Source organism: Anticarsia gemmatalis, chromosome 2 (assembly GCF_050436995.1).
Source record: "Anticarsia gemmatalis isolate Benzon Research Colony breed Stoneville strain chromosome 2, ilAntGemm2 primary, whole genome shotgun sequence".
Taxonomy (NCBI): domain Eukaryota; kingdom Metazoa; phylum Arthropoda; class Insecta; order Lepidoptera; family Erebidae; genus Anticarsia; species Anticarsia gemmatalis.
The window spans coordinates 4,992,346-5,005,552 of NC_134746.1; the positions used below are offsets into that span (position 1 = coordinate 4,992,346).

Sequence of the window (13,207 nt, forward strand, 5' to 3'; positions counted from 1 at the left end):
TGTTGCAGCTTCTACAATGAAATGTAGTGATGTATCTTATCAGCTCAGTAAAATTTGTCGATAGTTTCAGAATTTTTACCTACCTACATATTCGTATCATTTCCCTACGCAAACTGGTCCATTCATTCATGATCCATACTTTTTATAAAATCATGACTGTTTTTCCCCCTAATTAAAGTACATTGACAAAGGCATATTAAATTCACCCGTAGAGTTTATTTTATTAATTGTATGTGTCACGTAATATGACGCAAAGCTACTGTCAGAAAAAAAGTATTTATATTAAAAACATTTCTTTAGAAGTCAGAAGAGCAGCACTTTCTACGATTCGAAATTGGTCTGGAAACCTCGCACAAACTGCCACTTGACCAGCTCAGAGCATAATAGGTAATTGTCTGTTATTTACTCGCACTTCTTGCCTTTCAAAAGAACTATATTCTTTAACTAAAATAACTTGTCAAAACTGTCGATATATGTGGACTTAGCATAAATCTCATCACTAACGCTTTTGACCGGCCAACCAACCAACCAACCTCCAAAACCGAAGTCGACCGTACTTGGTCGCCGAGTAGTTGTGCACTTGTGCGTGTGTTTGTGCAGCGGTTGTTGTAGGCGTGGGATTATTCAAGTTTTTTTATAAACGCCACGTATTTATTTTAAACAATGGCCGGTAATAATAGCCGAAAATTATTTAAGTATGTAACAGAACTAGCCGGTGTTCAGTCAAGAAACTGTAAGTATTATCTGCGATAACAAAAGTTATTCCGTACAAGTTTGTTGGTTAGGTAACTTGTAAAAATATATTTTTTATTATCTTATATCGACTCTAACAACGATAGAAATGTTGAATATTAATTTCTATCTATTTGGTTTACTTTTCTCGTCGGTGAAAATAAATCAGAACTTTGGCCGATAGTAAATGTCAAAAATTTCATCGTTTGTAATATTATTGAACTAGACCTAACTCGAGTCTAGGTTTAATTGACGGCTGCGCCGGGTACGAATCAATTAAATATAAATACGCCTCGAGTCTAGTTGAGTGAAATAGACTGTAGAGTATGTCATAAATTAAATAGTTCAATTACTTGTGTGCTATGCTCTTAATGTAGGTAATTATAGAAGGTTGCCCAGAAATGTATTTTTATGCCCACTATTTCGGTTTTATTGTTATCTAGACAATCAAAGATACAAACAGTACCTAACTTTTAGATATTTTTCAAGCCTACTTCATTACATTTCAAAATTGATACAATGACATAAATAATTAGAGAAAAATAAAAATTAAACTAATAAAAATCCCTCTATTTCAATATGGTCATTCCAAAATATCTATGGAGATTTTGTACTTATCTATAAGTCTACAGACAAACTTTGAGTTTTGTGGGAGTAGTAAAACACTTGTGAGGCTGTGGGTTAAAACTTTGGTTTCTACAGAACTAGTTTATAAGAGCAGATTAATATAATAATATTTTTTGCAATACACACTTTAAGTAAAATAATTTTCCAAATTCTCCAACAGATGGCACCGCTAAGCGGGTGGTGGCTAAAAACCCCGTTGTTGAGATGGATGGTGATGAGATGACTCGTATCATCTGGTCCATGATCAAAGAGAAGCTCATATTCCCTTATGTTAAGGTAAGAAAATTCTTTATGTTCAAGTTTTTAGGTATACACATATGACACATAATATATGCAGCGAATTTAACTACAAATATTTATGAGAGGCATAATAATATAAACAGAAGAAACATATATTTTTTTTGTTATTGGCAGTCTTTTTATTGGGCACTAGTCTAGAATAGAGCTCATAAAGTGTGAGCTCATAATTTATCACTGATGAAGAAGAATCTAAAGTCTGCATTGAAATCTTTGAAGAAAGTAACTGATGCCCAGTTTCTGAGACCATTTAGTGGTAGTTTATTTTATTCAATAGCGTTTTTTTTTATATGAATCTCAACTATTGAATAGATAAACTACCCCTAAATCTACCTCAAAAACTGGGGGTTAATAATCCATTAGGTTCTGTCAGGGTGGACTATATTTCCAAAGCTTATGTGTTACTCTGATACATAAGCTACAACTCTGCCAAATTTTACCAAAAGCTATTAAGTTGTTTTGGTGTGATTGTGTAACAAACAAATAGACATCCAAACTTTTGCCTATAATTATAATATTAGTAAGATGGTACAATGTTATACCTATGCCATGATTTGGGCTTCTCTACTACATATCTTTAAAAAGATAGTTACAATTTGTTTATGGTTTAATTTTATTTGAACAGTAGGACTATATAATTATGAATGTTCTCACTATCAAATGCAGGTTATCAGCATTAGTGCTAACATTTGTTATCAGTAGTTTTATTGTGCCAATGTTACCAATAACTATTATCTTACAAACATTCTGTGCATATTCTCATGTACTTTGTCTTATCTGTGTTCAAAAACTGTTGTTGATTTACTTTATCTTTGTTGAAAACTTCTTAATGAATCTTAATGAAGGACTTAACTAGTAGCTGTTTTCGCTGTTTGTACTATAAAAAGCATACATAACATTATTATATATCGCTGAATAAAAAATAAAACATACCACCTATATTGAGAAGCATACTCTCTACATACAAAATATATATTGCTAGAGTAACAACATCCTATATGATTTGAATCCAGAGACAACAATAAAGTAACACTGTGAGTTAAGCATAGACATAGTGCTAACATAATGTTCTCAATATTAGCCTGGAGTTAGCTTACATACATACATAAATCTCGCCATCCAGACCAAAGAACGCCACTTAGGAGTCAGATTACAGGCTAACTAATGGCAGTAAACTCGTAAACATTCTATCAACATTAAAACCTTATATAAATATTGACTTCTCCTTCAAAAAATTTAAGCAAGTAAAGAAATAATGGTTGTCAACAGTTGGATTGCTTGTACTACGACTTGGGCCTGCCTCACCGAGACGCCACCGATGACCAGGTTACTATTGACGCAGCACACGCCATCCTCAAGCACAATGTCGGTATCAAGTGCGCCACCATCACTCCAGATGAACAAAGAGTTGAAGGTATGAATCATTTTTGAAAATTATATATTCGTTACATTGACATCATTCCTGTTATTGTAATTAGGAAACTTCGATCAAATTTATTCCCAGCAGGTAGTTAGGAAAATTTTACAGGATTTTCCCAATATAATTGTGCAGTTTTTAACTTATTATAATAAGAATAAGAAAACAAAAAATACTCTACAATTATATCCTATTACCATCTATAGAGTAAGTATCCTTTGAACAATTAGAATGAAAACTACCAAATTGCTAGGTATTATATTATTGCACTACCAAACTCAGGGGGAAAGACCTAGGGAGCTCTATACTAGAGATGAAACGGATATCCGGTAACTATCCGGTATCCGGCCTATCCGGCGGCTTTAATACTATCCGGCCGAATACCGGATAACTACTATTCGGCCGGATAGACATCCGGCCGAAATAAAAAAAGGTCTGGATAAAAAAAATTGTTTAGTAATTATTTACTTTATTTAGTAAGACTTAAGAACTTGAAATTTTCAAATAACAATAGCACAATGAAATAATAACCTAAAGTCACGCACGTGTCTGCACTGCAATCGACACAATAAGTCAATGAATGAAAGAATTGCTAACTTCGCTCATCAACGAAAAGACCCGAATCAAACCGAGGCCACCCGGTCGTTCGCACGTCGTCTACGCCAAGTGTGTGTGCGCTGCACCAAACGGCTAAGGTCCGCCGAATATTCGGCGGCCGGATATCCGGTTATCCGGCCAGGTGGTAGGCCGAATATCCGGTATCCGGTATCCGGCCAAACTGCTATCCGTTTCATCTCTACTCTATACCCCTTCCCCAATTACTCACACGATGTGCGGTTTGTTGCGAAAATAGTTCAATTAACTGGCAACATGGTTTCATTATGTGTATTTGTTTTATTTCATCTCATTTTTGTAGTACAAGATAATTAGTACGACCTAAAATGATAAATGACGCAGGGCGCAGTGACCGATATTTAGGTCATTCAGTTAGGTATAGAGTTCAATTCTCGCGCCAGAGAAATGGATATGTGCACGTGAATGAGAAGCGATCATCTCGTGTGGTTAAGAAACTTTATCGCACTTGTAATTGACAATGTTCATTAAGTGTTCGGATTAATGAACAAATAGGTAACTAGCAGCATGATCAACTTAGAACTTCAGCAGACTTATAACGAAGTAATTTTGCGGTAAAACTTATATTATGCAGTAGCGTAGCCTCGTAAAGTAGTCTCAGTATGTAGAACGATTATAATATTTCCACTATCAGCATCGTAAGAATCAGTGGCCTAGTAAAAGTAACTCAGAAGGGTCAAGAGATTCTAGGGCGCCGGCGCCGGCGACGCTGCTTATATTCTGTTCTCTATATAGATATTATGTTGTCTTGCAAATCAGCTGCGACTTACTTAGTATACTATTAAACGACTAACTTAATAGGTATTTAAAACGCACGTGTAGGTGGTATAATCATTGCACGAGGATGCATATAATTATACATATAATAAATAGGTTTACATATGATTTCGCTTGGCTGTTACCTATAGCACATTACTTCCCTTTTTAGAATTCAAGTTGAAAAAGATGTGGCTAAGTCCGAACGGAACAATTCGTAACATTCTGGGAGGCACGGTGTTCCGTGAGCCGATTCTGTGTCAAAGCATTCCACGTGTGGTGCCCGGCTGGACCCAGGGCATCGTGATTGGACGTCACGCGCACGGAGACCAGTACAAGGCGCAAGATCTTGTTATACCCAAACCTGGAAAGGTGAGGTTCAACAAGTACATTAACTGTTGTGTAACTTATATTGCTTACCCCCGGTTTCTGAGGTACATTTAACGGTAGTTTGTCTATTCAATTCAAAAGCGTTAAAACTCATATGAAAAAAACGCTATTGAATAGATAAACTACCGCTAAATGTACCTCAGAAACCGGGGGTTAAAGATTATTGGTTAACTTTAATCGTTATGCTTTATACACTATCATTAATTTAGCTTTTTTTGGTTATGTTATCTAGGTTGAGTTGGTCTACACCGGTGAAGATGGATCTGTAGAAAGGCGCCAGTTATTCGACTTCAAAGGCGCTGGTGTCGCCCTAGCCATGTACAACACTGACGAGTCCATCCGCGCCTTCGCTCACTCCAGTTTCCAGGTTTGTCACGGATCTGCGCTTACGTAATTCCCGATAAAAATAATTGTTTGACCCTAATGTTTATAAATTATAATCGGTGACAATAATAAAGTTATTCGTGTCGTTAACTTTGTAGTAAGCTGATTATTGAAAAAAATACAGTGTGACGCACTGGGGGCAAACTGTAGGTATCTCACAACGAAGTTTAATTGTTTGTGTCGTTCGGGCGCGACCTTGCTTTATTGCTAATGTTTTATCGAACTGGTTGAATGTAGATTTCTGCAGGCATTGCTACGTGTAACTATTGTTTGTTTTACTTATGTCTTGGTACTTTTCACACTCCTATTGTATTGGTTATTTTGAGATTAAAGATATTTCGTAGACAACATCACGCATGGCGATTAAGTATTTTACAATAAAGTATGTAATAATGATTATAATGTATGTGCATAGAATATACATTTACTGAATAGGTACGCTCATTATTAATATATTTATACAGGTGGCGTTGCAGAAAAAATGGCCTCTATATTTGTCTACCAAGAACACTATTCTTAAACGCTACGATGGTCGTTTCAAGGATATTTTCGAGGAAGTCTATCAAAGGTAAAAACTATTAAAAAAATACTTAAGTATAAAATATTGTGTTCCAATGTTCATATTCATACATTATTTCTATCTATAAAATATGAGACTTATAATCAAATTTTAACCAGTGACTACAAGAAGCAGTTCGAAGATGCTAAGATCTGGTATGAGCACCGTCTGATCGACGACATGGTGGCGCAAGCTATCAAGGGCTCCGGTGGCTTCGTGTGGGCCTGCAAGAACTACGACGGCGACGTACAGTCAGACGTAGTAGCTCAGGTAAGTTCTAAACAGAAATCGAAGGACTAGCGTCACAGAGTAATCATTTGTTTTTCGGTCAATGGCCGCCACACACGCTTTAATGACTCTTTGCCGGTCAATAACTCTTTGCGAGAGTTACGGCAAACACCGTTCTGAAAAACAAATTAAAATCCTTTTCAGCTTTGTTTTTAAAGCCAGATGTCCTGCGACACGTGTCGCTAGCGATGTCGGCTAAAGTAGTGCGACGTTCATGGACTCAGCTCGACATGCAAGATTTCGCTTGTCGCTACCGGCATAAGTTACCCGATCTCGCCTGATAAGTCAAGCAAAGACGCTTTTTTTGACGTTTCTCACATGTGGCATTTGTCTCCTGTATCCTTGGCCAAGATATTCAGATATACACAATTAATTATGCATATGTACTGACACACTCTTATTTGTCTGATGTGTTCCCGCACCTTTTAGGCTTCACGCTCATAATAGGCAAGTGTCAATCGAAGATCCCCGACCATTGTTTTAGGAGTATTATATAACTGTATTCAAGGCCGAGATAATCAGGCTGCAATTTCATTAGATAGGAATCATTTAGGTGCGGCTGCTGATTATCTGGTAAATAGCCAGCAAAAAGTGCATCAATCATATTAATACCTTTCTATCCTAAGGCTTCCATCTGATCTACCTCTTGATCTACATACTTTAAAACTGATTGTATTCAAAATCTGGGTTTTAAGATAAGAAAACGTTTATCTTAAGAACCCTATATTCGGTTATTGATATATAATCCAGATAAAAGTAATAAACAATAGTATAATCGCTGGTCGGCACGAGTAAAAGTACCTAAAAATTGAGATATCAGTAGATTACATTTTTAAACTAGGTTAATGTTACATACGTGTGGTCTGGGCTAAAGATAGAGCCATCATTTCCCGAGACTGTCTGACGTAGGTACAAGACATGACTAACATGCTCAGATTCAGTATCGAAGCCAAGGTCAGGAGCGCCTGGGGTGAGAATTTAGTTGTTGAAAGTAGGAAGAGAAATGTAATCGCCCCCGCAGTCAGCTCCTAGCGACGATGATTCCGTTTTTAAAGTTTTCTGCTATTAGTTTCGGACTATGAAATGCTTTCTTGATCCTTGTTGTCCATAAAGCTAAGCAAATAAGTTAAAGTAGTTCGTTGAAGGAATTCATATGTTGAAGTAAATTGAAGTTTCGAAACGTTGTTGGTCAAGTCGTAAATGGACAATCTGTAGTTCCTGGTTACCCCCTTAAATTTGTTTTTCATCAGGTTGCTGGAAAGGAATTTTTTATAAGGTTTACTGAAGTTTTACTATTGTACAGGGCTATGGTTCCCTGGGTATGATGACATCAGTGTTGATGTGCCCGGACGGTCGCACGGTGGAGTCGGAGGCGGCGCACGGCACGGTGACGCGCCACTACCGCATGCACCAGCAGGGCAAGCCCACGTCCACCAACCCCGTGGCCTCCATCTACGCGTGGACCCGGGGGCTCGTCCACCGCGCCAAACTAGACGGCACACCCGAACTAGAAAGATTCGCCGTCGCTCTTGAAGAAGTAAGTATTTTGTATACATTATGTTAATATATTCCATCCCATAATTTATATTCCGGTCAAACAACTATAAGCTTAGATCGGCAATAACATATTTAAATTACACATCGAGTCTATCTAGAATTTAAAGACTGTTTCTTGTTACTTACCTACGTTGTTTTTTTGTGGAAAAGTCTTATGTAACTACAAAAAGAATGGTCTTGAAACTATGTATTTTTGTTACGTCAAATTATATGATTATTACTTAAAAAGGCGTGTATTTTTAAGATAATATCTTATCAGAGATTAAAATAAAAATACCTATATAATCAACATAAATGCAGTAAACAACTGTTATCGTATGTTTATAGTATGTTTGCAATTTTCCACTTGTTAATGAACTACATACATAATTAGACCATTACCTAGTTAGGTGACCCGATGTGTCATTATTTCTATAGACTAAACATAAATCATTGATTGATAATGGTAGGCGCTGAAAGTTTGGTTCAGTACACAGTACAGGTTCACAAGATGTTCGTTATATTTTAAAAAACTGCTCAGACACGTAATAAAATGTCAGTTGCCTGGGCCTGCGGTAAAAGGCTGTAAAACGAGTATAGCTTGTTTAAACTGGGTCTTTGACACTTACACCGGCATTATTATTACATGCGAACGAATTATTCAACGCAAGATATTTTTTGGAGAATTCGTTTTCTGTTTAGTATTTCCCACCGCGCCTAATAATAGCTTATGTCAAATGGACATAGTAAATAGTCATAGGAAGCACTTTTTATTATCACTTGCATAATGCGAGGTAAAGTATGCGGTCTATCCTTTGACGCCGATAAAAATGCGATAAGCCTACTATCACATTTGCAGTTATTACGGTTATCGGCTACATGTCACCAAAACGGTTCACTGTTGCTCCCCTGCAGTGGTTTATTTAGACATGACGCTATTTTTGGAGGTCCGGTTTTAAAACGATCCTCTTTTTTACAGGCGTGTGTCGAGTGCATCGACAGTGGTAAAATGACCAAGGACTTAGTGATCTGTATCCATGGACTGGCCAACACCAAGGAGGGCATGTATTTACACACCGAAGACTTCCTCCTAGCCATCGCTGACCAATTGGAGCGTAAACTATCTAAATAAATTGATAACTTCTAGAAGAATCTAACTAGATATTGTTCCACCTCTCACATTTATTGAGTTTTAATAGAAAATGGTTACAGCTGTTGTATAAAAGATAGTACATGTTGAGCGTATGTAATAGATAAATGCATCACATTAGTAAAAGTAATTATTTTATGCATCTTTGAGTACCGTGATATCTGCATGATTGCTTGTTACCGTTAACTGTATGTGTCGACTGATTGAAGTACTCATATACTTAATACAATGTTGTTACTCTTCTTTTGTAAAATTAGAACATTTCACAACTATGCGAGAGCTGTCCTGCATAAACATATGGATTTGTTTCTGAGTTATGGAATGTTGAGACTGATAAAATGCCATATTGGAATATGAGACTGGGTGCTAAATGTAAAAAGGTACATGTACTTTTTTATGTGGATTGTGTGTAATAGACGTATGGAGGTGGTTTATTTTTATCATTTTAAATCCTTTTCATTCATAAGGGGGACTTAATGATCTTATTATGTATTGGATCCTGTAGGTCGATCAATCCTTTTCTAAACTATATTTACAATTTGTTTGATAGTATTAATTTTTTATTTGTGTAGTTGGTTGTTGCAACTCAACTACTAAGAAAATGTCTATTCCCCAGTAAGTGTATTTGTAGTAAGCATAAATCATTAGATAATAAATATTATACAGGAATACTATATGTATTTTTGAACAGCTTGAGATTTTCAGAGATATAATGCATGTGATGTATGAGCTCAAAATGTTGGGATACAATTTATTTACTATGTATTTCTTAATAAAGTCGTTTATATTTTAATACCTGTTTGTTTTATTATACTGATTGTTGAACGTCACTCAAAGATAAATATGCACTTATGTATGCTTTCTCCATCATTAAGATATATTAACATTTAATACTTTTAAGTGCCTCTTTAAATTGAGTAGTGATATTAGAATTCGGTTGTTTGTAATTGAATTTACGGTGCGTAACGGCAGCATTCCAAGGAGAGGAACTAACTATAAAGAAACTAAGCTATTCAGATCTCAAAATATAATTCAAATAAAGGATCATAGAATTGCTTTGAAGAATTATAAAAATAAAAATTGTTCAATACATATTTATGAGATTAATCTCATGTTATGGTCTTTAACAACTTCATATTTCACTAGGCTTACATATTTTTTCAATAACTTTCTCCAGTAACATTTTACATCTTTGTCTGTAAGATGTTCCCAAATATGTTCAAATCCTCTATCAGCAATTTCATTAGCTAGTGCATCATTCTCTTTGAAAAATACAATAAGTCGTTTAATTTCTTCCTTTGTTGCTTGTGCGCTGATTGGTACATAGTGCACCCAAGGTTTTAACGATGGGTAGAAGAACTCAAGCCATTGGTCCCCGACGTGAAATACTAACGATTTACATAGAAACAAATGTTTGAATCGAAAACTGGCAGCTACTCCCCTATAGTTGAATAGATACTTGTATTTGCAATGCTCTTCAAACGGTACTTCCGACGCGGCCGGCGCGTACAGCGTGTCCTGCATACAAATGCATTAGATTAATACAAGAATACACACTAGAAAAAGCATAATTTAACATTAGATATTACCATATCTGACTTCCATGCTTGGTTTTTAGTATACTGTGCATCAACTAGATCGGGTTCAGATCGCGATAGTAATACTAGGGCATCTCTTTCTTCACTTGTTCTGGATCCTCTGAAGAATCCTTTGTTTTCTTTCTTTTTCCAGAGCCACCTGCAATATTGACGAATACTTATACAACACTGGCAATTTACTTAGCAGCATAGTTTCATCAACAGGTAGTATTTAAGATTTTGATGCACTTTATGTCTCAGCAATAAATATTTGATGGGTTCACTGTGATACAGGATGGATTCCTGGAGTGAAGAGTTTTAACAAAGGCATATTCAAATATATAAATTTTAACAACATGGCTGTGTACACCCATTTTTATATTTGTCTGAGATAGTATTCAATACTAACTTGTCAGCAGCTGCAGATATAGAGATTCTGTGTTTATCCCATCTGCCTATACCAGTAGGGTATAGAGATATAGCTGGGCCTCCTTCCCAGAAACTCCAAGCAGGATACATAATATCATAATAGTCACTTGTCTGTTAGAAAAATAAAATATATTATTCATAAGTATACATTTCTACACACACTTGTAATAAAAAAAAAAATCAACTCTTTTTCGCTATGTAATAGGAGGCAGGTTATTGCTATAATACTTTAAGGGTAAATTTGATAGCTACTGGCTGCAGCATTGATAACAGAAATAAATGAAACCCAAACAATTTGCACAAACTGGATAATGAACTTGAGTGCCTGTGAGTAACAGATAGCAAAGGCTGGCGTTATAATATTAAGCTTTCAAAATAATTATAAATATATTTTAATCAGAGGACCTTACTAAAAGAAAATACTGGTGCCATAGGATGTCTCCATTTTCGATTAACTTGTGGCCAATCTCGAGTGTTGAGTGCAATTTCTAAATTGGGCATTTTTGGTGCCAAATCCGTTAAGTAATGTTCCACCCCTGCACATCTTGCTGGAAAATGACAGTCATTTTCTCTGTAGAGTTTGCCATCTATAATCTGAAAAAGAAAATGTACGAGTGACAAAAAGCTGTTTATGTTCCAGCTATAAGAGTTCAATAAGCAACAGAATAAGAATAACAACTTAAAAATTACGGGTCTATCCCACTAGTCCCGTGACAGGACAACTGGCACTATTTTGTCCCAGTTGTCCCGTGGCGGGACAAGTGACACAGTTTTGGTGCCAGTTGTCCCGTTGCTGAAAAATCACGGGACTAATGGGACAGACGGAAGGGTCAAAACAACTGGTTCCCTTGAGTTGTTGTGTGACAACAGGTACTTGGTACTTTGGTATAGGAAGCTGGACTTAGAAAATTTTTCGACGAAAATTAAAAAGTCTCAAAATGTTGCTGTTTTTGGTTTTTATCGTATAGATTGGCTAAAAATAAACACTTTTTATCCCTTGGAATTTTTCGTGGTTATTTTTTTTTAAACCACCCAGAAGGAGGAACCCCGCGAAGCGGGGCTCCGGCGACATCTTCGAAGTCCCATTTATTTACTTTTCGTCTCTTTTGATATTACAGCATGTCGCCGGAACCCCGCTTCGCGGGGCTCCTTCTTCTGGGTGGTTTAAAAAAAAATAACAACGAAGGCTGAGCTTCTAACCTAACCTACCCATGTCGGTTTGCCAAAAACTCCGTTTTTGGACTTTCATTTTGATTTTGTCGGCGAACGGTTGATCTGATCAAAAAATTCCAAGGGATAAAAAGTGTTTATTTTTAGCCAATCTATACGATAAAAGCAAAAGAAATACAATATATAACATTTTTGAAAATTTTCGAAAATTTTTCTAAGTCCTAGTCGCCTTGCACACCCTTTGCTACACTCCAACCCAAGATTCGTTTGCTATCATGTACACATCAGACAAACACTTTACCAGTGGCATACCTATACAAATTTTATTTAAAACCTACCTGATATTTTGTTCCCTTTGCTTTAGCTGTTTCAAACAATTCTTTAGTAATACCATCTTTGAATGGTAGAAGATCCTGTTCAATCACTGATTTGTGGCAGCCACAATTGGTCGTTTTACATGGTTCATAATGTTCTACAGCAAAGTTTATCACTTCTTTGAGTTTAACCGACCATTCATTTGCTTCTGAAAGTCAAACGAAACTACGTAAATAGATTTAAATTATTTCTTAGTGGGTATTGTTTATGTAATACACTTTATAAACGTTATTTATAAGAGTACTAAAGAAGTCTGTTATTATGTGTTTCGTTAGTAATAAAATAATAACCTCTACTGTATCTGTTGTGGTTTTCTGAACAAGTTTCTTCATTTTTGTTACAGGTATCTGTATTCGAACTAACGGATACAATTAAGAAGAGTAATGTAAACAAATGACTATTCATAATGTTACAGACAAAATATTCGTTTGTTTATTTGATAAACAAACTTTAAAACTTATAAACAAAAGAAGCGGGCGGTACGGTTGTGACGTAAGTGACAGTTAGTAAAACAAATTACTGACAGAAGAGAGACAGTCTTGACAGTGACTTTAGGATTGCGTTTTGTTTGCAAAAGTTAATTATTTTTGTCTGTGGTTTACTGCACCAATGCCACCAATATTTTACAGCTCCTATAATCAAAATTCTAACTAATGGTTTACTTTGTAACATGATGTGGGTGTGTACACTTGGGTTTCGATTTTAAATTGTATTCTTTATGGATCGAAAGCAATTTCTTCGACCGAGAAATTAAGAATGCTTTGTTTGCCCCTCAGCTAATGATAGCGGCGCCTCGCGCCCCAACCGTATGAGACGCATTTTCATAATATAAGCTTTATGTATCCAAATCTTTAGTAAGAATTTAACCTTAGAAGAGAATAAATGAG

The 13,207-nt window shown here is 36.0% G+C and overlaps 2 protein-coding genes across 2 annotated transcripts; one reads left to right on the forward strand and one right to left on the reverse strand.

The window, feature by feature from the left end:
- Positions 1–523: 523 nt before the first annotated feature.
- On the forward strand, positions 524–9,564 carry LOC142980539 (isocitrate dehydrogenase [NADP] cytoplasmic-like). The gene is made up of 9 exons (XM_076125980.1): positions 524–733; positions 1,520–1,635; positions 2,926–3,070; positions 4,635–4,834; positions 5,085–5,219; positions 5,701–5,804; positions 5,915–6,065; positions 7,387–7,620; positions 8,599–9,564. The coding sequence occupies exons 1-9, from the start codon at positions 664–666 to the stop codon at positions 8,749–8,751; spliced, it is 1,308 nt and encodes a 435-aa protein (XP_075982095.1). The 5' UTR covers positions 524–663; the 3' UTR covers positions 8,752–9,564.
- A 223-nt stretch (positions 9,565–9,787) lies between these two features.
- Positions 9,788–12,816, reverse strand: LOC142980548 (O-glucosyltransferase rumi homolog). Its single transcript, XM_076125992.1, has 6 exons — positions 12,611–12,816; positions 12,284–12,468; positions 11,181–11,369; positions 10,756–10,886; positions 10,359–10,506; positions 9,788–10,287 (listed from the first exon to the last, which is right to left on the reverse strand). Exons 1-6 carry the CDS (start codon positions 12,723–12,725, stop codon positions 9,865–9,867), a joined length of 1,191 nt encoding a protein of 396 aa, XP_075982107.1. The 5' UTR covers positions 12,726–12,816; the 3' UTR covers positions 9,788–9,864.
- Positions 12,817–13,207: the final 391 nt, after the last annotated feature.

Coding starts and splice junctions, on each gene's coding strand:
- LOC142980539 (XM_076125980.1), top strand. CDS start 664: ATGGCCGGTAATAATAGCCGAAAATTATTTAAGTATGTAACAGAACTA. Junction 5,220..5,700: donor TCGCTCACTCCAGTTTCCAG/GTTTGTCACGGA, acceptor ATATTTATACAG/GTGGCGTTGCAGAAAAAATG. Junction 5,805..5,914: donor TTCGAGGAAGTCTATCAAAG/GTAAAAACTATT, acceptor AATTTTAACCAG/TGACTACAAGAAGCAGTTCG.
- LOC142980548 (XM_076125992.1), bottom strand. CDS start 12,725: ATGAATAGTCATTTGTTTACATTACTCTTCTTAATTGTATCCGTTAGT. Junction 12,469..12,610: donor CCACAACAGATACAGTAGAG/GTTATTATTTTA, acceptor TTTGACTTTCAG/AAGCAAATGAATGGTCGGTT. Junction 10,887..11,180: donor CAGTATTTTCTTTTAGTAAG/GTCCTCTGATTA, acceptor TTTTTCTAACAG/ACAAGTGACTATTATGATAT.